The 25273-nt window shown below is 37.3% G+C and overlaps 1 protein-coding gene across 2 annotated transcripts; it reads left to right on the top strand.

Moving 5' to 3' along the window:
* The first annotated feature begins 699 nt into the window (after positions 1-699).
* On the top strand, positions 700-24366 carry HMGCR (3-hydroxy-3-methylglutaryl-CoA reductase). 2 transcript variants are annotated; one of them, XM_007426384.3, is made up of 20 exons: positions 700-841; positions 3628-3820; positions 4212-4323; positions 5132-5219; positions 5839-5923; positions 7525-7630; positions 9184-9290; positions 10971-11087; positions 11452-11603; positions 13376-13620; positions 13749-13918; positions 14330-14524; positions 15147-15305; positions 15600-15757; positions 15872-15977; positions 19101-19271; positions 20485-20625; positions 20714-20872; positions 22171-22325; positions 22437-24366. In XM_007426384.3, the coding sequence occupies exons 2-20, from the start codon at positions 3656-3658 to the stop codon at positions 22489-22491; spliced, it is 2646 nt and encodes an 881-aa protein (XP_007426446.1). In that variant the 5' UTR covers positions 700-841; positions 3628-3655; the 3' UTR covers positions 22492-24366. The 2 variants fall into 2 exon arrangements, with proteins under 2 accessions (XP_007426446.1, XP_007426445.1); XM_007426383.3 differs by lacking the exon at positions 700-841 and adding an exon at positions 990-1118.
* The last annotated feature ends 907 nt before the right edge of the window (positions 24367-25273 follow it).

Genomic DNA, 25273 nt, shown 5'->3' with positions numbered 1-25273 from the left:
TTCGGGGTACTATTATGTAATTTTTTGCAACACATATTGGACAGACATAGGGAGACCAGGAGGAAACATAAAACCAGAGGGAAGAGTAAGCAACAGAACAGAGATGTTTCTGAGTGACAGGAAAGATTCCGATTTTGCAGTTCGGTAAAGCGGAGGCTGGTCATAAAGAACAGGAGAAAGAGTGGGCCAAGTAGGCAGAGGACCATGGCAATAATACTGAAATGCCAATCAATGCTACCTCTGCTTGATGCACCAGATATTGGTTTGCTACCTTTACGGCAGACAGAAATTCAATCTCTATCTCTAATTAAAAGCTGTTTTACAGAAAGAGCGAGGACTATAGCTAACTGGGCATAAAGGCTCAGAACTGCAGGGGAGGTAGAATAGCGATTTTGCGCTACAAATGAAAATTCAGAATCCTCCGAGCATTCTTGTCTCCCGCTGACCAACGGAAAGCCAATTGGCCCGCCGAAGCTAACATGCAAATAAGCCAATGGATCACGGACCACTGAGGAGGCTCGAGGAGATTTTGGCTGTGATTCATTGGTCGCTGTTCCCGTGGCGAGATGGCGCGTGCCACCCTCCTGATCGGTCGAGCGCTATGCCGCTTCCTTGACCGGTTGCTACAGTGACAGAAAGGATGACGTATCGCTGGCTGGGCGCGTCGAACGCTTGCCATTGGCTGCGCGATCGGCCGATGGCTTCAGCTCTGTCGCTAGCCGGGTGTCCTTGTGTAGTAGGGCGGGCGGCCGCTTCAGTCTGCGGCAAAGAAGCGAGAAGGAAAGGAGGCTAGTACCTTGCCAGCTTCAACACACCATCCCATCCATTCTCTGAGAGAGAGGTACTGATTTTTCCATTGGCTCAAAAGTGTTATCTTTGGCCTGGCTATGTTGTAGTGCATTGGGTTTTGGGCGAGGTCATCATAATTTTGGGACGAGGAGAGCAATTCCAGTCAGGCGCGCTCTGGACAGTCCCTTGTGCGACTGGAGGGGACTTTCTAGGCTGGGTCGGCCAAGGAGCCGCTCTCTTCTCCTGCCTGAAGAAAGGCGTTCAAGAGCTCGGAGTCGGCTGGGCTGCCCGCCGTCGTTGAGCGAAGAGGGAGCGTCCGCGGAGCTATGGTAGGGTAGGGAGGAGCCGATGGAGGTCCCTTGGGTAGTCGGGCCGAGGAGTTACCCGTTGTTCACCCACCGCTCACGGCTCTGGGCGCCTGTACCTCGTACCAGGGCCTGAGAGCGTCCCCTTGAGTGTCGCCATGAGTTCCGGGGTGGCCGGGAGAGACTGAAGCAGCGGGGTGTCCGCGGTGGTTCTCCGCCTTGGAGAGGTGCACGTCATGGTCTCTTTGCAGCCGTTCCGTCCATGTCGGCCTCTTCCAGTTTTTTATGAACCAGCTTCTCACATGGCCCCAAATAGTGATTTTCATAATGAGGGACATCAAGAACTAATATTTGCTGTAGCTTTATGTTCTCGGCCTGAGAAGAAACTAGCTTATCAAGTCAAAATGGGAACAGAAAAAAAGAGCATCCCGGAAATGCCAACTAAATTGTATTAACGGCGCTGGGCTGTTCGGAAAAGTGGTCATTAGATGCCAGTTTAAGAGGCGTGTGATCGTTTCGTAGCACCAACGTTATTTGTATAGCAGAGATGCTTTATGGATGGGGCTGATAATAGAGTGATACTTGCAAGGTAGCCCCGCTGAAGTCTCTTAGAGTTGCTGTTTGCAAACGTCGTGCGGCTTTTTCCTCCCATTTTCCTCCCACGTAAAATATCTTGTTCTGGCTGTGAGGGTTGCTAGATTTTCTTAGAACTGCATTACTGTATTGTAAAATGTCTAATTTGCAGCAATTGGGCCACTGGTCTTGGAAAATAAGGCCTGGTTATTGCTTGGATGGGAGGCACTAGAGAATACCAGAGCTTTGTCTAGACTGAGAAATTAAAAAAAAAAAATCCCAAAAGAAGGCAGTGGCAAACTACTTCCGTATTGTTTCCAATAAAATGGCAAGATTTGTGTCCATGTAGTTAACAGGAGTTGAGCTCAGCTTGAGGATATTTTTACCATTTTCACATTAAAATTACATCCTAGTATGATTAGATAACTTGCTAATAAATCCAATATAATGCTAATTTGCACTTTAGTTTTATGTCCTTTTTTTGGTCAATAAATTACTGGAATTGACTTGCAGCAGACAGCAGTGTAATTCTGCCTTTGAAAGTAATAATGCTTGATAGTTTTGTTTTCTACCACACCCTTAACTGGCCACTGAGGGAAGAGCATTAGCATGTTGCAGGAATGAGAAAAGCCAATTTTATAACCTCAGTAAATAACCCAGAACAAGTTAGTTTTAGTTCTAGTTCTGGGTTTGTTTGAGACTAAACTAATCCCTCCCTCCATTTTTCCAAACTACTTATTTTTCCTTCTAACGTTCACAATGGAGCCATTCAATAAGGATCCCTTAAAAAAGGACTTTTCTAGATACAGCCTCTTTCACTCTATCCCAGATTGAGTTTAATACCCCCAAACCACAGTTGAGGGCTTAAAAACAGGCAGAAGTATTGTAGGTAAGAAGCAGGTAAGCTTTACTCCTCAGTGCAGTACTTTGTCTGTAGTGATACCAACCCCATTTGCAATATCAGACTTTTTGCTCTAGTGGGAGAACATACAGTATCTTTTGCAGCATATGAGAGCCCTAGGATAATCAACTGAGACTTCCTGGCTCATGCACTTTTCATCTGATTACAATGGTATGAATAAAAGCCCCTGGCATCACAGATTCACAATAGATGTAAGACAGTACAGATGTAAGACAATACACATTGTCTTCCATTAGGAATAAGAATCTTTTGCTCAGATTCTGTTAGTACTTGAATATTGTTGGCCATGCATTGTACTATATCTGTAGTATATCAAACATTGATGTATTCCTAAGGTGTCCTGTGGATTGCAAATATATTTTTATTGTATGTGCATACTGTGCATGAAAGCTTGGTGCTATGAATAAAAAGTATACATGCTATGCTCCCTCATATAGTTCTGTGAGAGAAAAGTATCCAGGTTCCTGGCAGGTCATACCTGGCAGTCTTTGCATGAATGCTGGTCTCCCAGATGTCATACAGATGTAAAGCAAAGTAGCAAATCAAAGGAGGGCCCAGCACTTGAGTAATTGGTGGTTTAATTTAACTTGACAAGATCTGGGATAGTAGAGTATCTGTGTGATGTTGCTCCAGATGGGGTGAGACATATGATACCAAATTCAAGAGGGCAAGCCAAGGTAATATTCCTTTGAAAGGAGACTCTCTGCTTCTAAGGTTAAAAGTCCTATATACTAGAATTATCAGACATAAAATGTGATTCAAGTTCCAATTACTAATGATTCAGGCATACTACCAAGTCAGTTGTAAGGGGGAGGTGGATTCCATTAGATTTAACTGGAAGTTGTATAAAGCTTATGTGAGGTTATGAAGAACTGAACTATGAAATCTAGAGTGTGGGCATTTTTGTTCTTGCTGCCTGATATCATAAGTTATTGCTTTAAATATTAATTATCAGCCAAACCTGTGTGGAGCTTAAATTTCTATTTTTACCTGAACATATAATTGATACAACTAATAAGGCTTTTTATTTGGATTTAGTCCTAGATTTGTGCAAATAATTTTGAAAATGCTATCAAGACTCTTCCGAATGCATGGCCTTTTTGTGGCCTCTCACCCATGGGAAGTTATTGTGGGAACTGTAACTCTTACCATCTGTATGATGTCTATGAAGATGTTCACTGGTAATGATAAGATCTGTGGCTGGAATTATGAATGCCCTAAATTTGAAGAGGTAAAGACTTAAAGTTAATTTTAAAAATACTTCATTATTTTAATTGTCATACTTGAAACAGATCAAATTTGAATGGCATTTAAAGTTGGGAAATCTCAGGACTGTAGACAAGATTGGGAAGTCAAAAAAACATCCCAGATGTGTCCATGTACTCAAGCTTGACTTGAGAGAATCTTTACCTTAATGTTAGTAGTTGACTAAAAGAAACGGGACTAATTTTTGGATATGTGTGCCTATGAATAGGTTACACCTTTAATAAGATTATAATTATAAGGATGTTAATCTTTCTGAAATGTTATATATGTGAACCACCTATAAAGTATTTAACAGATTTCAGAAATGAAGTGTTCTTTTTCATGTTGAGAGCAAACAAAATATTTTCCTTTTGCAGGATGTTTTGAGCAGTGATATCATAATATTGACAATCACGCGGTGTATCGCAATCCTTTATATATACTTCCAGTTTCAAAATTTGAGGCAACTTGGCTCAAAATATATTTTGGGTAAGATACTTTTATTTTTGTTAATCAGAGCAAAACAAGCAAATCCCTGACGTGTATGAAACAAGTCTGAGTATATGTCTAATCAAATTGGGTATAACATATGCAAAAAGTTTTTAGATATGTGTCCTAGACGTACTGTAAAACAAAAAGTTATTGTTGCTAGCATTCACAGCATATTTTATGTTTGTGGATTGAGATAGGTTCTGTTTCAGGATGGATGCTCAATCTGATTCTAGCTTGAAATATATGAAGATCTTTGTTAAAGCTGTGATTGCTATATTTTATATAGGTTATTTAAGGTGAAAAATTCAGAAATAATTGGGTTAACTGGGACACATCCTTTCTAAGAACTGTTGGACTTGTGAAGAGGCAAAAAATAAGCATTTGAATTCTGCTGTGTAGACTACCAATTCTAACATTTCCATTGCTCAGAACTGTAGAAGTAATTGAGAATGATCTTGTGGAAGATGACTGTCTACTCTGAATATAATCATATATATGACCTGCTATAACCAATCATCTACAGATGGTGGAAGAATGTCATGGACAAATTTCAGGGGCTGGTATCACTGTTTAGTAAATTCAAAGAAAAATATTACATTAATAAAATATACTGCACATAAAACTATTTATTAGAATAATTTATATAGTGGTATGTAATTTGAAACAAATGTAACAGGATCATGGTAGTATCTAATGTGGATAAACTTGCTTCAGAGTGAAGATTTGGATTAATGTATTTAGAGAAACATACTGCTCTGTATGTTTGTGTAACGCCTTATTTCATAGATTATATAACTTTTTACAGGTATTGCTGGACTGTTCACAATCTTCTCAAGCTTTGTCTTCAGTACAGTGGTGATTCACTTCCTTGATAAAGAATTGACAGGCTTGAAGTATGTATTATTAATTGATTATATGTATGAAAATTGGCTTCAGTTTAACAAGAGCAGTCTAATTCTGAAGCTTGGAATGGGTGCGGTGGGCTAAGTTATCAAAGTAGTCTCATTTCATACCATAAAAGGATAGCTGCATGTATAAAGCTATACATCCTCTACTTGTGAAATAACATCATAATTTGAAGGGTTTGAGGCACAAGACCTTGTGTTTCATCGCTTTTGAATGTTCAGTGTTATAACCACAAAATCCTATTGCCAGCTATGCACAACTTTAGCACTTCAGTGAATGCTGAAAGCAAATTTTCCTTTTTTCCAAAATATGTAGGAGGGTTCTTTTTGTGGCCTCTGTGTTTCATTTTGTTGTTGTTTAATCTATGGTTTATGCTGCTTGGCATTGCCTGTGACTTCAGTTTCTCATGAACAAATGTCCCCTAAATACAGTTAAGAGATGTTGAACAAATGTATCCAGTAAAAAACATATTTGAAACATAGTTTATTGTACAATAAATTATTTATCCAGTTTATTGAAGTACTTATCAAGATGTATGTGTCTTGAGTTTTTACATGTTTATATAATGATACTGTAAATTGACAATATGCTTTTTATACCTTTCAGTGAAGCACTGCCATTCTTCTTGCTTCTGATTGACCTCTCCAGAGCTAGTGCATTAGCTAAATTTGCACTCAGTTCCAACTCACAGGTCAGCCAAATTCTGTTTCATTGAGGAAAATATTTATAATATATTATACTATAATACTTAGAATCCTTTAAACATTAAAGTATAAATAAAATATCTACATAACTGTCTATATTAATTTGAGCATTTTTCTCCCAAAACATTTAAGAGATTTATGACTACTATAAAAGAAGCTTACTTGAAATACTACCCTGGTGTTTAGGAAAAATATAAACAAGGTATAGATTTATCTCAGTATGGCTTCTAAATAGAGATGTATATGATTGTATTCTTAGAAAATGCCAGTTTTACACATGAGTTGAATTTTTTACCATTGTGCATGATAAATAGATCAACATAATCCTCATATTGCACATTGTATTATGATGGTGAAAGTGAGTTGTTGAAAAACTACCTACTCAGTTTTTCACAGAGACTGGGTTTAATCTGTCCCCTCCTTTATATATAGCTCAGACTAATAGTCATTATGCTATCAGTGCTAAAAATAGTAAAAATCTTTTGTAACCAAAGTAAATAACAAACACTAACATAATATTTTGAAGAGCAAATTAATAAAAAAATAAAATATGTATTTAAAAACCTCAAAAGTAAGTAACAGGTGGCGATGTCATTAGGTAATGAGGTATGATAATACTATTAAAAAGAGCATGGGAAGACTGAAAAAAAGTTGAATTATTTAAAACAATCTTCACTGTAAAAGGTAATGGACAGAAATCAGCATGTGAACATTTTTGGAGGACATTTGAAAAAAATAATAACATTTTAGAATGAATTGACAAGTAACAGTGTCTGCTTTGGCACATTGTTCTTTAAAGAATTAAAGTACATTATTACTGGGCAATTGAAGCAATCACAGCAGTTGAGGACACAATTTTTCATACATGCTATGAAATCAATAATGGAAGTATTGATATAATCTGTAAGCTGACATAGGATAAATAGCCTTAAGAATCATGATTGCTCTACATTTATGGAACGCTCTCCTAAGACAAGAGGTAGCCATCTGTTAGCAATGCAGTGTCTTTCAGCATTAAAGATAGAGACAGACATAATGAAATTTACAGGCTTTGATATTTTAAATTATAGTATGTTTTAATGCACCTGTTTTACTCTGTAAAATGTTTTGTTTTATAGCCTTTCCACCCTGTTACTCTCTTTTAGAACCTTTTAATGCTGCCTTATAACACAGTATCTATTTTGATTCTCTGTGTTTAAATTACATTTTGCAGCCATTGTTGGGTGGTGTCAGAGAAATAAAATATTTATGCAAAGGAATTGAAGGCCAAATGTGAATAGTTACAATATCTCTTGTAAGCAAATGTTGGATACAACTGGATTTATTATCCAATATGTTAAATTTGGAAAGAATACTTGCACATAGTCTCATGTTGTTTTCATATCTACAGGGCTATCTTAACTATTGAAAGCATATAATTGTATATAAAGATTGCAGGATAATGGAAAGAATGTTTCTATAATAGGTTGAACACAAAACAGTTATTCTGCATGGCCTGCTGTTTTATTATTTGTTGTCAGTTGGAAGTGAATAAACACTTTTCCAATTTGCATGTTAACTGAATACATTTTTAATGTATTCTATGTAGGATGAAGTGAGAGAGAATATTTCACGTGGAATGGCAATCCTGGGCCCTACGTTTACACTTGATGCCCTTGTTGAGTGTCTTGTTATTGGTGTTGGCACGATGTCTGGTAAGCTGAGAATTTTTAGGAGTGCAAGATTTTAATTTCTAAGGTTAGAGATATTCACTCAGTAAATCTGTATTCAGTTGTATTTTTCCCACTGGAGACCTCTATTGGTACATTATGTTCAGTTAAATAAATGAAGCCATAGTTTTGGGGGAGGGGTTCACCTTTGGGTTCTGTAAGATCTTTCTATTTTTTGTTAAGAAAAAGAGTATCAAAATTCTATTCCTGTCTTATATAGAGAATGAGGAAGTTAACTTTTCAATGTTCTCTTGCCAAATAGATGACATACAGTTCTTTTCTCTCAGTATTTTGCCCTTACTACATAAATTCCTGGCTTTCTCTAATAATTTACACAATCACAAGGAAAGCAATTATCTTAAGGAGTAATATTTAACATAGCTTCTCTGTGTATATCAAGGTGTTATAGATAAATAAAAGCATAACTGTGACATAATTGATGTTTATTACATGTTTTATAATATGTTTATTTACTGAAGTAAGCATGGTAATATTGAATGAGCCAGAATTTAATTAGTGGATGTGTTGGAAGTATTATTCATTCAGCAGCAGAAAATCTTTTACTTTCTTGTACAATGCATTAATTTTAGTAAGTTTTGAGAGCTTTGTTTAAATTGTACCTACATAACAAGGCTTACGTGAATTGTATTGTCTTGCATGTATGGCCAGAGATGTTTATTCCCTCATATCTATGATGGGATCATGTTAATTTTTCATGGAATATAGATTTTCTGAAAAATGAAAAAGAGCCAAATTTCTGTTCTAGTCCCTTGTGCCTGTTTTTTGAGTCAAGTTATCATTTGCAAGTCTGAGCTTATGAGATGCAGCATCCTTTCTTGGATTCTGAGGTTCTTTATGTGATCAGGAGGGCCCTTCTCTACCTTTGTCACTCTATGAATTCTATGTAATGAATTGTTTCTGAGCTTCCCCAATTTTGAACCAGCTTTGATAGTATTGGGGGTTGGTGGGAGATGTAGAGAACCAACTTCCATAAATAGAAGACTACTAAAAGTTTGAAACTCTCATCTTGTAATTGGTTCCTGAGATCCTGTTTTTTCCTCTCTCCATAATAGCTGTTAAGCTGGTGAATACAGATGACAGAGCATTTTCTGTAATGGCCCTCTCTGTATCTTCTAAGTGATACATTTTTTTGTTCCCCAAACTAATAGAGCACCAAATAAATACGATGTGACTATTGATGTTCAGTAACTGTTAGCTGCTTAGAAGTTAGTGAAGATGAGCTATTCTTTGTTTAATTTAACACTATAAGGCTGATTGTAAAAACACCTCAGGGCAAATTTGATTTTTTTTTTACAAAGTCTAAAATCAGCTTATTAAGTAGCAAATTATTTTAACTGTTTCCAGTAGGTAAATGAATAATGGCAAGATTACATCCTGCTTGCTTCTCTTTTTTATTATATGATTGCATTGTATATCAAGTTGTATTAGCGTGTTTATATTGGTTCAGATTTCCAGATGGCTTTTTTCATGGTAACATGACTCTGATTTTAATTATTCAATGGCGATCTTTCTAACAGGAGTGAGACAGCTTGAAATCATGTGTTGTTTTGGCTGTATGTCTGTCCTTGCCAACTACTTCGTCTTCATGACCTTCTTTCCAGCATGTGTGTCCCTGGTATTAGAGGTGAGAAAGTACATCAGCAGTGGTAGTGGTATAATAATCTTTTGAACATCTTTAAATTACTATGGTTCAAGATAAATAAAAAACTGCAATTTGGGAGATGGGCGGGAGAGAAATCTAATAAATAAATAATAAATAAATAAATAATACAAACCTATTGAGATTCTCAGAGATAATATAAACTACATTTAATATGAGAATTAAAAAAACCATTATTAATTCATGAAAAGATGGTTCTCATAAATAAAAACAATTGCTCTCCTTGTTTCCAGAATAGGAGAGGAAATTATCAGAAACTACTCTCATGTGGACATGTTCGTCTGTAATATGTAATTCCATTAGATGCATGAATCTATCTTCCTTTTGAATTAAGCAGATATTTAACTTCTCTAAAATCACAAAGGAGTCATATTCTGCAAAATCATTCCTGTCAGAACTCTTGGAAATGAGAAACTTTACCCATGTTTAAGAGAATAAGTAGATAAATGTGAGGCTTTGCATAATGATAACTTTAATTCAGTATTTAAGAATAAAAAGGGGGAATGAATTTAACCATGTTGCACTCTGTTTCTTTTATTGTTTGTGGTTATTTTGGAAAGGTTTTAAATAAATAACATTTTAGAAATGCTTTGGTTCCGAGGTACTTTAAGAAGCATAGAGAATATACTGGAAAGATTTTTCTGAGCAGTTTAAATCAGTAAAAGCTGTACACAGTAGTATTACTTTTCACTTGTGCAGTTCAGTTGCTAGTCATTTTTGTGATTCTGAGGAAGAAAAATTTCATGTTGGGATGTTAGAGTTATACTAACTGAAGACATATACAAAATGCAGTGAACTCAAAACATTTTGCATACCTCCTGCCTTATTGTCAATATATCTTGATGATGAGCAATTATTAAAATAATATCTATGGGCATTTGTAAATTTTGTTGTTGTTGTTGTTGTTATTATTATTTTATATTGCAGTTGTTAGACTTACTTGTATTTGTGACATAGTTTACACTGAGCAAGTAACCTAAATGCTTCAGGGCAACATTGAAACCCACAACATATATTTTCCAACTTGGTAATTTAATTCTACTTAGGCTTTCTGCTTGCTTTTGATAGTTAATTTTATTTTATTTTTAATTACATATATCTAATACTTAAAATGCAAACTATTGATAGTTAAAGCTCTCTGATTATCCTATAGACTAGGAAAAAGGAAAAAGTCAATGCCTTCAGAGATACAATCTAAAAAAAGAACATGGCACAGAAAATGAAAAAGGAGGATGAAGGGAAGCTCAGGAACCAGTTTTCATGTTTCAAAATTCTCACACTGAACATGGGCTGCTTATAATTGTGAAATTCTTATCCTGATGACCTAGTTCTGCTCACAATGGTTGTAATGCCTCTATGAGTTATTAATCTTACACAATCGTGCCTATGACTTCTGTTGCTTTTTTCCTCACTATGAATATGTGAGGAGGATAATACTTCTATTTCCATATGAGTTTGTATGACTGTAATGCTTAACTTTTGTAGTATTTCAAATACTTAAAATAGTTGTACAAAAATATTTTGAAAATTGAAATTGACGTTAAATATAATGTCATTAAACTATTAAAATGAAGCTATGAAACTTGATTTTTATGGAGGAAAATTCCTTAATGTGCTGAATACCCTCTTCTGTTCTTCCTGCAGCTTTCACGGGAGAGTCGTGAAGGCCACCCAATATGGCAGCTTAGTCACTTTGCACGTGTTCTGGAAGAAGAAGAAAATAAACCAAATCCTGTAACACAGAGGGTCAAAATGATTATGGTTAGTGTTTGTTTTCTTATACCTCTAATTGTGAGATCAATTAATTATATTTTTAATTCTATCGAGAAGTTGAATTTTGACAATATATACAAAGGTAAAAACAAACAAAAAGTACAGGTATCTATTAATAAGTACAGCTTTATAGGAACAATAATCTACCTAATAAAAAATATTGTGGAGTCCTTGGGGAGCCCCAAGGACTCCACAGTTCAACCCTGAGCTACATACTGTATATTCTCTTCTATTGATAAAAAATGTTGTGCAATCATTTTAGTGATGAATTTAATATTTAAATATTGATTGCTGAGTGAGTCATACCCCTAGATGAGCTGACTAGTTTAACAACTCACTTGTTAAATTTCAGTCTCTAGGTTTGGTTCTTGTTCATGCTCACAGTCGCTGGATAGCAGAACCCTCTGCTCAGAACAGCACAACAGAAATATCTATGGGACTAGATGAAAATGCTCCAAAGAGAATTGAGCCTAATGTTTCTTTGTGGCAATTCTACCTTTCCAGGTATGTTTAATCATAAAATTCTTATTATTATTCAGTTGCATCTGTCATTAAGTTTAGATTATTTCCAGTTAACTAAATTATACTGTACAAATGACCAGATAACCAACATATCTAATGTCTTAAATGGATGAAATTTCACTCTCTCCTTTGTAAAGTTGAATTGAGATTAATAAAATGGCATATACAAAATTGCTTAACAATTATCCTTGAATATTTTGTATATGATTTATTTTAGTGTCTTTGTGATTAACACTGGCATCTGCTTCACCATGATAAGATTCACTGTGGAAGAACTGACAGATTGTTTTCTGTGGGAAGGGATATGAATCTTTGATCTATTACGAGTAACTTAAATGTGATGAAAATAATAAGGCATTACATCTTTCCCAGGCCAGTATGAATAATTATCCTCAGTTCTAATTGGCCAATTGATATCAGGGTTGAAAGATCACTGGTCTGCAAAGCTCTTTCTTCAGCCTATGGAGCTATGTACCTCCTCCTACTCCAGCCCACAGGGGTTTATCCATGGAAAACTATTGTTTTTCTATGGAGAAGAAAAGTCCTTGAGGAGAGAAACTATTCTGGCAGGGCAGGATTTTAGGGAAGGTTCCTTCAAGTGTCTCAAGAACCAATAAATATATATCATGAATATGGAATATTTTCTGATTTATATTTATTCTATTTATGTATATGCTGACTAGATGGTTCATTCATTCATTGTGGCAATAGCATGGTCTTATAACTATTCCAGAATCACACCGGTAGATATGGTTCCTTCCCATGTCAGTGATACTGGCTGAGTGGGAAAATCCGAATATTAACTGCATTATTTCCTCTGTAACACAACAGAAATAATTACTGAAGTATAAACCTGAGTATGAATCTTCCTTCTGGTGATGGATTCTGTAATTTGGGTATTAGCTGATCTTGCACAGTCTCTTAATTTACCAGAATTGCCGTAGTCCACTAATATGTATATAATTAGGAGAAAGAGTACATACTTGGAGTAATTAAGATTTAATTAATCCAAACTAAGTAATTTTGAGTATGTACTCAATAATAGTAGAAATCTTTTGGGAGGAAAATGATTAATTGTACATACAGGTAGTCCTCGCTTAGCAACCACAATTGGGACCAGCAACACAGTCGCTAAGCGAAACATGTGACAGCAGTGGATCTACGATGTCACTTCCCATTTGGTCGTTAAGTGAGTCGCCATGGGTTGTTAAGGGAGACATCACATGTCTGCAACTTGCAATTTTACTGCTGGCTTCTCCGTTGATTCTGCTTGTTGGAAGCCAGTTGCAAAGTGCCCGAATGTCGATCATGTGACCATGGGGAAGCAGCAATGGTCGTAAATGCAAGGACTGATCGTAAAGTTACTTTTTCAGCACCATTGTAACTTTGAATGGTTGCTAAACAGGGCAGTTGTTACGCGAGGTCTACCTGTAGTTCCATTTATGTACATGATGCTTTGCAAGAACAGATGCAACAGACTCCAACTCAGAGGGTCTTTCTGTATTGTCATCAGGAACACTAGACATGTTCATGAAGTCACTAGGAAGTGAACTTGACAGAAATTTTACTTTAAAGGAGGGGAGATGTCTTAAGGCAGTTCCAGGCATAAAAGTCATCAAATTACATTAATTGTTGTCCAGTCGTTTCTGTAGGAATTCCACCAACTAACACGTGTTAGGAGGAAGTAGTTGCAGGGTAGAGAAGAGGAAAGGGAATAGCAGGCATTTAAAGATGTTTTCTTTCATCCTTTTTAGAATGGCCAGTATGGACATTGAACAAACAATTACACTTGGCTTAGCCTTTCTGCTTGCTGTCAAATATATCTTCTTTGAGCAAACAGAGATGGAATCCACACTTTCACTGAAGAATCCAATAATATCCCCAATAACGATTCAGAAAAAAGTTCCTGAAAACTGCTGCAGAAAACAGTCTATACCTTTAAAAAATAATCCCAGTGTAAGAAAAATGGATGACACTCAAGTTGCCAAAGATGGAAAAGGTAATCTTTTACTGATACTTTTGCTTGTTTTGTTTTGGTTTTTTTTTTGGTAAGAAAAGTTCATACTGAAGCCTGAAACATAAGGCCTTTGATAAATTCCTCAGATTTCAATGTTGACTTTTATGCAGATGAGACTGTAAAGCCTCTCCTATCTGAATCACCTGCAAAGGCCATATTTGTGGTCGGTGGTAGTTCTGCTGAAGCATCCTTGATCAATAATAGAAAAGAGTCTGGAATAGAATTGCCTAAAGAGATGCGGTCTATTGAAGAATGTCTAAGTATACTTCAGAATGGCAAGGTAAAAAAAAATAGATGAAGACACATAGCATATGAATATATTGGTGCAAACAAAAAGCATGTAGATAATGGTTTATTTGTTCATCAGTGTGCTTATTTATTGGCAGCCTCTTTCTTTTGTAACTTATATTGCTTTACAGTAATTCTTAAAATAGCTTAACACGTAGCTTCTATCCAATCAAAATAAGAGGACATTTAGCAAGATGTATAAATGTAATAACAATACTCTTGTCCCAAGAGAATATTGTTTATTAATAATATTCATTCATTTTGACATAGTTTTTAATCACCACACCTTCTCCCTTCCCTGTATTTCTTTAATTGTAACATTAGTTTTATCGTATGAGTTGCCTCAGGCAAAGAGGCAGAATTGTGAAAATTAAGGAATAATTAAATATTTTGCTTTCCTCAGATGGGTGCAAAATTCCTCTCTGATTCAGAAGTCATTAGTTTAGTCAATGCAAAGCATATTCCTGCTTACAAACTGGAAACTTTGATGGAAACTCAGGAACGTGGTGTATCCATTCGTAGACAGATGTTATCTCAGAAGCTTCCTGAGCCTTCATCCCTACAGTATCTGCCTTACAAGAATTACAATTATTCTTTGGTGAGTAGGAGGATAGGCAAATATATTTTATGTAAGTTGAAATATACATAAAATGTACAATATTTTAAACTTTTTCATCTGGAGTTCCACTGAGTTTGATTGTCAGCAACAGATGGGGGTTTGCAGTTGAAGGGAAAAACTATAGTTAATACTGAACATTCTGTGTTTTGCCAGCAATGATAATACCACCTCAAGTTTATCGGTGCTTCAGTAGTCCTCGCAAGCACAGATGAATACTTCTCCTTTTAGTGTTTCCTTCAAGGTGCAGTAGTAGGGTATTTCACCTCTTTGTCTTAATTTATAACTAGGCCATGCTTTGAGGTTTATGCAAATTTGACATAGAAACATTCTTTAAAGAAGATTTTGCTGAATTCTATTGTATTTATTATCTAGACCACAAAGAAGGTTGCACAGTGTCTGTCACTTGTTGACATATAAAAGTTGTCTAAGTAGATTCATTTACAAAAATGGCACATTTGTTGAACAGGTGAACATATGTATTTATTCTGAATGCACTAATTATTCTAAATCCCAAACACCTATACATGACATATATTTAATATTTCCTAATACAGCAAACTAAGTTATTAATATTTAATTCTTACATGTTGACTTTTTGAAGGTAATGGGTGCTTGCTGTGAAAATGTGATTGGATACATGCCAATCCCTGTGGGTGTGGTTGGCCCACTTCTTTTGGACAAGAAAGAGTTTCAAGTTCCAATGGCAACAACTGAAGGATGCCTAGTGGCGAGCACAAATAGGGGATGCAGAGCAATATGTGTAAGTAAAGATGATGTAAGCAGGGCTGACAGTTCTGTTTAGAACAGTTACAGTGGGTTGAATCCAGCTGTTCTTCTCCATAGGCCTCTCCACACAGATTGTGTTCCAGGGATTTGGGGGGGAAATTGCAGACTTGGGTGGCTATGGGAAGTGGAGAGGAAAGGGAGTCTTGTTTTATGAGACAAGTTTAATACACAACACTGAATGTAACCATGTATAACTCTAAAAAATGTTTTTGTTCTTGATCATATGCATCTGCTAGTTGTTCATCCTGTTGTCATTTTTATATCTCAGCTTGGTGGAGGCGCTAGTAGCCGTATTCTAGCAGATGGAATGACGCGAGGACCTGTAGTAAGACTACCCACAGCGTGCCAGTCCGCAGAAGTGAAGGCTTGGCTGGAAACAGCAGAAGGATTTAAGATAATCAAAGATGCATTTGATAGCACTAGCAGGTTAGCATTTTATATAATTTAGAAGAGGGGAAATTTGCATTTTATTTGAAAATCAGGAAAAAAACTGCATAGAAAATTGAGACAACATATGTTAATCAAGTATTTTCTCTACAGATTTGCTCGTCTGCAACGGCTTCACATTGGTTTGGCTGGCCGCAACCTTTATATTCGCTTCCAGTCTAAAACTGGTGATGCAATGGGTATGAACATGATTTCAAAAGTGAGTTCTAGATTTTAATTACTGCATTTAAGTAAATTCTGCTTTGAGAATATTGTAGTTTGTTCAAATTCTTCTTGTACAAGTAACCTGACAGAAAAGAAAAAAGGTAAGTATCTAGGATTCTCTCTCCCTATCTTCTTCTGTGTGTTATTCCAGCAAGAAAATACTACAATGAAATCTCAGTGTAACAGATTCCCTTTTAGCAGATTCTGGACACAGCAGACAACACTTCTGATTGGGTATCCCTCCAAAATAACAGACAAATTCATTGCATCCATAGGAGTCCAGATTGAGCATTTAAAATAATGTGAAATGTATTTTATTACATGTGCTTTTTATAAAACTTTAATTTTTTTAAAAAATATTAAAAACTATTCTTATAACATCTGTTCTGTTTCCTGAGGAATGGGTTACCTAGATTGCACAAGTCTGGTTTTGTACTGCCCTATCAGATTCAGTGACTGAGTTCATATATAGGTGGACCTTGTTATCTGGGTAACATTCTAGCATTCAAACATGAATGTGACCTTGGGAATACTAGAGAATGAGGGGAGTAGTCCAGATTCCATATTTCTTCACATGTACAACATGGTGAACTGTGCCAGAAATCACAGATACACAAAATTGATTGCTGTGGGTAACAGTTACAGGTATGTCTTAACTATGGATATGTGAATGCAAATAATGAATCTTTGATAATGAGGTCCTCCTGTACAGGTAGTCCTTGCTTACTGATGGTAATTGGAACCAAGAACTCTGTCACTTAGCAACGCAGTTGTAAGGCATAATGTCATGTGACTGCACCGACTTATGACGGCAGTTCTGGCACTCCCAGTTGCCATTGTTAGGTGAATCTGTGATCTCCTGCCAGCTTCCCCATTGACTTTGTTTGTCAGAAGCCGGCAGTGAAGCTTGCAAATGGCAATCACATGATCGCAGGATGCTGTGACATCATAATTGCAAGCTGGTTGCCAAACACCCGAACTGCAATAATGTGACTGCAGGAACACTGTAGCAACCACAACTACAAAGACCCATCATAAGTACTCCTCGTTCAGTGCTGTTGTAACTTCAAATGGTCACTGAACAAGTGGACATTAAATGAGGACTACCTGTATAACATCAGTAAACAGTTAATAGCAGTTGTGTTTACATGATGCAAGGGCTCCTTCCTTCCATAGAAGACTGTTGAGTGGAGGGATCCTGCTAGCAGAAAGGTGGAGCAGGCAACTGTTGACAGTCCACCCATGAAGTATGAATAGGATCTTCTTTCAGGAGACTGAACTTTGGATTGAAGCCAATATTTAGAACAAACATCTTAAAATGTATATTCACTAATGGAATTTTGCTTGATGCAAGTATATGAGCATTTTGGGGTATTTTGCAGACTTCATTTCTATTGGTTCTAAGTCAGAATCTCAAATATCAAACCTCATAGTAGCACTCATAAACAAAGAAAATTAAAACCACACAGTGCAAAACATATGACAAGCAAGCAAAATGCAGATATTATTATCTAAAGGGTTGGTAAAACAGTTATCTTTTACCAGCTTTTTGGATTGTAACTAAAACAGCCCAACCACAACATTGCTTAGCGTAGTGCATCAGCCAAACACATGAACTGAGGAGCTATTAGATTTTGATACAGAACTTGTTCCAGAGAGTTGGAGAAGCAGTGGAGAAGCACTTCTTGACCACCACACCCTTCTCCTCTCAGAATGAGGATACCCATAGCATCCCATCCCGAATGAAGAGGCCATCCAGAATTGGTTTGAATGAGTCAGCCCAGTAGATAACATAAGTCTACAACCTATAGGGCTTTGTAGCTTAAAATTAAACCTAAATCATCTTGAACTGTACTTGGAAACCTATTCGAAGCTAATGTAGTGTCTGCAGTATAAATATTACACTGCTGAACTGCTCATAGAAATCACTCTACAGACTGCTTCATTCTGAACCAACTGCAGTTTCCAAGTACTCTTCAAGGACAACCCCAAGTAAAGCACACTGCAGCAATCCAATCTTGAGTTAATGTGGGCATGGATGATAGAACTTCTAACTCCAAAAACGGCTACAACCCTTTCACCAGCCATAGCTGGGCAAAGGCATTTGGACCCTTACAAATGGTAAGGTTCTCCATAGCATCTTCGGTTCTGGGCAGTGTTGAACAGTGGGTGTCATCAGCTTATTGATACTTCATTCTAAACTAATGGATGACCTCTTTGAGTAGCTTCATATAGAAGTTAATAATGGGGGAGAGCACCAAGAAGCCATGGGTTTGACCTCTCAACTCCCACAACTATGAAGTGGAGATGCTCAGTCAGGAAGAAATGGAACCACTTTAATGCAGTGCCCCAACTCCCAACCCTCTTTTTATGGTTTAAGAGGATACCACATTTGATGGCATCAAAAACAGCATCTGCTGGACACTGTCATAATCTGCCTCCCACCCTCATACACAACTTAAATGACCCCTCCCCATTTGCCAAGCCTTAAACACTAATATAACCCACCTATTCATTTTTCCCACACACCATAAATTAAGAGTTGGTATGGGCCATTCAGCTACTACTGTTTTGCCATCCTACCAAATATCTCATGGACCTCAAACCACTGCCCATTCAATTCATTCCTGATCACCTGTACCAGATAGCTACCACCTTCAGCCTTTAGCTCACAAAGACTTCCCTGTGCTCTCAGTTCAGGATGGGATTGGGCTACCCCTTTCCTCTAATGTTTTGCTTCTTACCCAGAGAGCAGGGAGCTTCCACATAAAACTCACTGAATCAACCCCTCGCTGCCAGCAGTGATCACAATGGAGTCTACCCATTGCCAGAGAAATCTTATCCAAGAGTCTTGGTCATCAGCAGCCACTGCTAAGCCAGTTAATGACAGTGGCTCCCACACAACTCCACTTCTAGCTCTTCATTAACAACAGTGAAAATATTACTTCTTTGTCCTTCAATGTTACATAATGCCAAGTTACGTGAAATACTGGAAATTTCATTTCTCATTGTTTCATCAGTTCATGAAAATATCAGCCAGTATTCTCAGTAGCTGATGATTTTTTTTTCTTTTCTCTCTCTCTCTCTTTGTTGTTTTTCTCGGAATCCTTCCAAACAGGGTACTGAAAAGGCACTTGCAAGGCTGCAAGAAGAATTTCCTGATCTCCACATTGTAGCTGTTAGTGGTAACTACTGTACAGATAAAAAACCAGCTGCCATAAACTGGATAGAGGGGAGAGGGAAGTCTGTGGTCTGTGAAGCAGTTATTCCAGAAAAAGTTGTTAAAGAAGTGAGTATTGCTATGTGAGTCACATTGTTTTAGTGAAACATTTTAATGAAATTATTATGCTGAATTCACTTTCAGTTCATCCTTTACTTGCCTTTCTACTGTGTCCTCCCCAGTTCCAAAGCCATTTATTTATACATACATACATACATACATACATACATACATTATTTGTATGCTGCCCATTTCTGAAGATTCTGGGCAACTAACAATGAAGTTCTGCATAAAATAAAAAGCACCTCTTTCAAAAACAATAAATAAGCCTATCTATAATATAAGTGAAATTGTCTTCAATATAATAAAAAGAAAAATATACAAAATCATACCCCTGCCAGATTCCAACCTTCTTTCAGAACATATTGTTCTCCTGCACTAGATGGGACAACCAGATCTTAAATGCTGTCCTGAAATCCAGAAAGGAAGGACCAGACCAGATGTTCTTGGCGAGGGAATTCCAAAGTATGAGAGCAGCAATAAAAAATGCCTACTTCTCATGTAGACAGAACCTGGAGGGAGTTGACCCTGTTTGAAGTTACTAGACAGGCAGATTAATACAGGGGAAACTGGTCCCTCACATATCCTGGTCTGGAGCCATGTAAAGCCTTAATGATGACAACCAGCATCCTGAATTACAACTGGAAACCACCTGCTGATAGAGCAGGAGGTGTGAGTCCAGGAAGATCCCCAAATTGTGAACCACCTCTGAATGGGAGAGTGCAACTCCACACAGAATCAAAATCAAAGATGCTGTTTCCCTAGAATCCACAAACTCATTCTATGTTGGAGGAATTTAGTCTGAGTTTTCCCTCCCTATCCAGACTTGGACAGCACTTCTTCCACACTACCTGTTTGGCTTAGGTCTGAGGTGCACATCAGCATACTAATGATACCAGACTCCATGTGGATGACTGACCTACCCTGGTGGTTTCCTGTAGACGTTAAAAAGAAAGTCATGAGGGGCACCACAAAATAAAAGTCTCTAGGAAGATCTCTCTTCCCATCACCACCAATTGGAATAATCACCTCAGGAGGAAGGAGAAGCACTATAAAATGTTGCCTCCCACTTGAGTTCCACAGAGGTGGTCCAGAAGAATACAATGGTTGATATTACCTGGGTCCCCAAGTGTACCTTATTTTCTACTAACAACTGTATCTGAAAGAATTTTATGTCTAAACATAGACCTCCTTGACCAGAGTTTTGGTGGATTTCTTCTAGGTATTGAAGACGACCACAGAAGCTATGATTGAAGTCAATGTCAACAAGAACTTGGTTGGTTCTGCCATGGCTGGCAGCATAGGTGGCTATAATGCTCATGCAGCTAACATTGTCACTGCCATGTACATAGCATGTGGACAGGTATATTCCTTTACTTAACTGTGAGTGATAAATTACATATTTGAAAATCTGTGAATGCTAATATACTCATTTTTTGTATTAATTTCAGGATGCAGCCCAGAATATCAGCAGCTCAAACTGTATTACATTGATGGAATCTACTGGGCCTACCAATGAAGATCTTTATATCAGTTGCACAATGCCATCAATAGAAATTGGTACTGTGGGTGGAGGAACCAACTTGTTACCCCAGCAAGCTTGTTTGCAGGTATGAAAACTTGAGGGTATCTGAAATTTATGTGGTTTCTACAACTTTCTGTTTTAGGAAGGGAATAATTTTTGGCTGATAGATCTTTCACTTCTGTGGAAATCAGTTGAGGGCTGTGTCCAGTGATTGATAGGACCAGTATAAGTAGTCCCCAGTTTAAGAACGAGTTCTGTTCCCAAGGTCTTTCCTTAAGTTGAATTTGTATGTAAGCTGGAACAGTATTATTGTATAATAATGTATAAATAGTATTGTGTATTTAACTCAAATCATTGTGTATTTAACTTGAATTTTGCTACAAAAAGCTCCGTTCTTAACTATGGGTCATCTGTAATTTGGGTGTTCTTAGCCCGGGGACTACCTGTAATCAAAATGAGGAGAATTTTCTGACCCTGAGGATAAATCGGCCCTGATGGAGTATTTCAGTGTTATTTCTTGTAGCTTTACTCTACCTAGCACTGAACCATATGTAGTACAGGTAGTCCTTAGTTAACAACCACTCATTCAGTGATCGTTCAAAGTTATAGTGGTACTGAATGAGTGATGGTTATGACCTGTCCTTGAGGTTCTGGCCATACCAACACCCCCACAGTCATGTGATTGTGATCTGGGCAACCGGCTTGCACTTACGATGGTTGCTGCATCACGTGATTGCCATTTGCGACCTTCCCTGCCAGTTTTCCACAAGTAAAGTCAATAGGGAAGCTGGCGGGGAATGTTGCAAGTTGCTTGGGTAAGTCTCCCCCACCTGCACACCCTCCCCTAACCCTAACTCTCCCTGGTATTTGCACACCCAACAGCAGCCACTCCAAACCACTCTGCACACATGCCGTGCCTCCCCCCATTTGTGCACCCTCCTTCATCCAGCAGCAGCCACCCCAAGTCCCGCAGCACTGATGCCATGCCTCTCCCACCACTCACACTTACCTACCTGCTGGTGGGTTGTGAGCCACCTAGGACTTGCACCTTCCTGCCAACTTCTCCACTGACTTTGGTTGTTGGAAGCTGGCAGGAAGTTGCAAGGAGGTGCTCACTTAACAACCCATGATCCTCACTTAACTACAGCAGCGGGGACTGCCAGGATTGCCGTCACTAAGCAATGCAGTCATAAGACATCACACTTTATGACCACATAGCTTAGCAACGGAAATTCCAGTCCCAATTGCCATCGTAACTCAAGGATTACCTGTCCTTGCTTCTTGAAACACCTTGAGCTTGTTACTAGTTAAGGTTTCAGGGACTGACTGATTTTAAATAGAATATATTCCAGCTTGGTTATTGTTGTTTCTTTTTTAATATAGATGCTGGGGGTACAGGGAGCAAGTGCAGATAACCCTGGAGAAAATGCCCGTCAACTTGCTAAAATTGTATGTGCTACAGTAATGGCAGGAGAACTCTCTCTAATGGCTGCCTTAGCTGCAGGGCATTTGGTTAAAAGCCACATGATCCACAACAGGTAAGAAGGAAAGAGCCATAATCTCTTGATCTTAACCTGTTGTCCATCACCCAACAAAATATAATGTAAACATTTTGCAGTTTTGAATTAACGTACCTTGTCTTTTGAAAGGTCAAAAATAAATTTGCAAGATCTTCAAGGAACGTGTACCAAGAAAACTGTTTGAATACTGACAGAAGCTTGAAGCAACTGTAGCTACTGGGGCACATTGAAAAATGAAAAGAAATGACAGATCTGTGAACTTCAGAAGGAAGATAAATACTCAATACAGTGAATTGTTGGAGAGAATCCTATGAGAATCATTGAGTGTGTAGTTTGCATCCCATTTCCTGACTCCTTTTTTTCCTTTGTCTGCCATAAATGGATGCTTTTATCTATGGAAAATATTGCAGACAGGTTTTATTTTTTTAAGTGGGCTGTAGTTTGTTCTGAGTCATGTATTATACAGAGCGGGCTCCAGGTAGTCCACACAAGCTTTCTGAGAGTGTCAGACTGTTATTTTTTGGAGTCATAATATTCTCATTGTCATACTAAGAGGAAATGCAAGTTCCATAACTTTTTTGTTGTTTTTTAGACCAGTCTGTTCGGTTGCTTTGCAGTGTTCATCATCATGATCATGGTTTTCAGGCTAACTTGGTATGTTGTGCGTATAAACCTGCAGCAGCCATCAGAGTGGAACAAGTTCCTTCAGGACAAGAAAATAGCCAAGGCCATCCCTCCACAAAGTCAGATAACAAATGAGGGAGTAAGAACAGCTTCTTGCTTTTTAACTGATTGCAATTACCCACGTCTGGTCTAAACAATATGATTTGGGCTCTGAGCTAAATTAATTGAGCCAAAATTACATTTAATAGCCACTGTTAGAGTGCTTCAGTTTATGTTGTTCTGTATATGCAGTTTTAAATGTTAGTTTTCCTACTTTATACAGAAAACGCATTGTGGCAAAGTAGGTGTACCTAGTAGAGGCCATATTTCCAGACTGAAAATCATCAAGTTAAAAATCTCAGGTGTCTTGGTCAGATGGATGGTCTTGCATCAGCTGATAGAAACAGGCATGGCCTTCTGAGCATACCCTGTAGAACTAAATGGTAGTTGGTCAAGAGCACCAACAGCGCTTGGCCATTATAACTATTGGTTCATTTCAGTGGCTGTTTTTAGTAGGAGAACATCCCAGTGAATTGCACCCTTGGTAATGTTTAATCAGGATTGTTTAATGGGAATTATTTTTAGCAAGCAGGTAAAACACGTTTACACTAGTTCTCAATCACCATTTTTGGTTTGATGTTCTTGCAGAAATAGGCGTGTTGTGAAATGAAAGTTGTTAATCACACTTTTTATTACTGATATTTTTATTTAAATATTTCCGTTCCTGGTGAAACTATAATTTATTTTTGGGCAAGTTCCAGATTTTTTGTTTATTTGTTAAGAACTACTAACTCTACGGTTTATGAAAATGATGGAAGACAAGTTTATGCAGCAAGGGTAGCTGTGAATCGATGAACTATATCACAGTGCTGTGAAGGAGAACTAACTGGAAGAGGAAGAGCAAAGGTACAGATGCGTTCCTCAGCTGCTGCTGGATGCAATGACTCACTCTTCCACACTAGCTAGAACAATAACTGAGGGGTTCAGTTCTAAAACTTCTCATTTTGTGCAAGCTCAGTATAAACTGTACTCCTTTGGAGGTTTTACTATATAACATCTAATTTGTATTAGGATCATAATTCTAATGCAAGTCAACATCTATTACTTGCTCTGTATGTGCTACAGATACTTGTAAATAGCATCATGAATGTCCATCTTCCTACAGTATTGTCCAGGTTACTTTTTTCTTATTTATGCAAAGTTTGAACTTACTGTTTTATTACTGGACTAGCAATAAATGGTTTATTCAGTGTCAGTTTTGGTGAATGTAACTGATACTTTGTCTTTAAAAAAGAAAACATTTTGTACTATTATAAAATTGTGTATATTTGGTACACATTTTTTTCAGTTTCAGTAAAACAGTGCAAAAGCTGCTTTGATTTGACGTGTTTTTTAATGTATAAATGATCAGCTACAGGAGTTTTTCCAGATTATAAACTACAAACAACTATAATGTAGCGTAATATGTTGTGTGAACCAAAGCCCATTAAGTTAGGATTCAGTATTGTGCAAAGTTAGAAAATTGAGATAAGTGTGACATGTATATCCAGCAGTCCCTCGGTACTTGAATAGCTCTCTTCTTCATGTTGTTCTACTCTTTATTTTGTATTAAGAAATTATTTAATTCAATTCATAAGACTGCTGCTGCATTGTATATTTGTGTAGAGCAGAAGAGAAGTAAAAGATGTTCCACTGGAGCCAAAGGATACAAATATATCTTGGCCCAAGCCACCCCAGTTCCATGGAATAGACTGAGAAACGTAGTAGATCCAAATTACTGTGGAAGTATTAGGCAATAGTATGTCCTTACCAGGATATCTACTGTAGGAGAGTTAGCAAGTGAAAAAAACAAGCTGCCTTCATGTTTTCAAGCATAATATCAAGTTACATGTATTCATGCTGCAAATTTAGCAGACAGATCACTTCTTATTTCCTCTATATGGTCATTTAACAGCTCCTGCTCAATTTCTCAGACAGCTGCTCCACAGGCTGTTCCAAAAACATCCGTAATTTACCTGTTAACGTTTCTTTTATCACCTCCATCAAGGAAGTTGAAGTAACTAAAGGAGAAACCTAATCAAGATCTTCTGTGAGTTTTATTTTGGCATTCCCCTAAACTATTAGATGAAATCATCTATACTATTAGCAAATCTTGCTTCCAAGTGCAAAAACGGGAGGGGAAGGGAATACAAATGGAAAAGCACAAGCCAATCTCTATAATTTTAATTAAAATACTGGGGTTTTTTTTTTACAATATAAATATATTAAATACTTTATTACAGTTGGTTCTTATTTCAAATATT

Source organism: Python bivittatus, unplaced genomic scaffold (genome assembly GCF_059951505.1).
Source record: "Python bivittatus isolate LINGU-HERP-01145 unplaced genomic scaffold, Pbiv_v1 ctg000850_np1212, whole genome shotgun sequence".
Lineage (NCBI taxonomy): Eukaryota > Metazoa > Chordata > Lepidosauria > Squamata > Pythonidae > Python > Python bivittatus.
This window is presented reverse-complemented; position numbering and strand designations above follow the sequence as displayed.

Coding starts and splice junctions, on each gene's coding strand:
- HMGCR (XM_007426384.3), top strand. CDS start 3,656: ATGCTATCAAGACTCTTCCGAATGCATGGCCTTTTTGTGGCCTCTCAC. Junction 4,324..5,131: donor TGGCTCAAAATATATTTTGG/GTAAGATACTTT, acceptor AACTTTTTACAG/GTATTGCTGGACTGTTCACA. Junction 7,631..9,183: donor TGGTGTTGGCACGATGTCTG/GTAAGCTGAGAA, acceptor TCTTTCTAACAG/GAGTGAGACAGCTTGAAATC.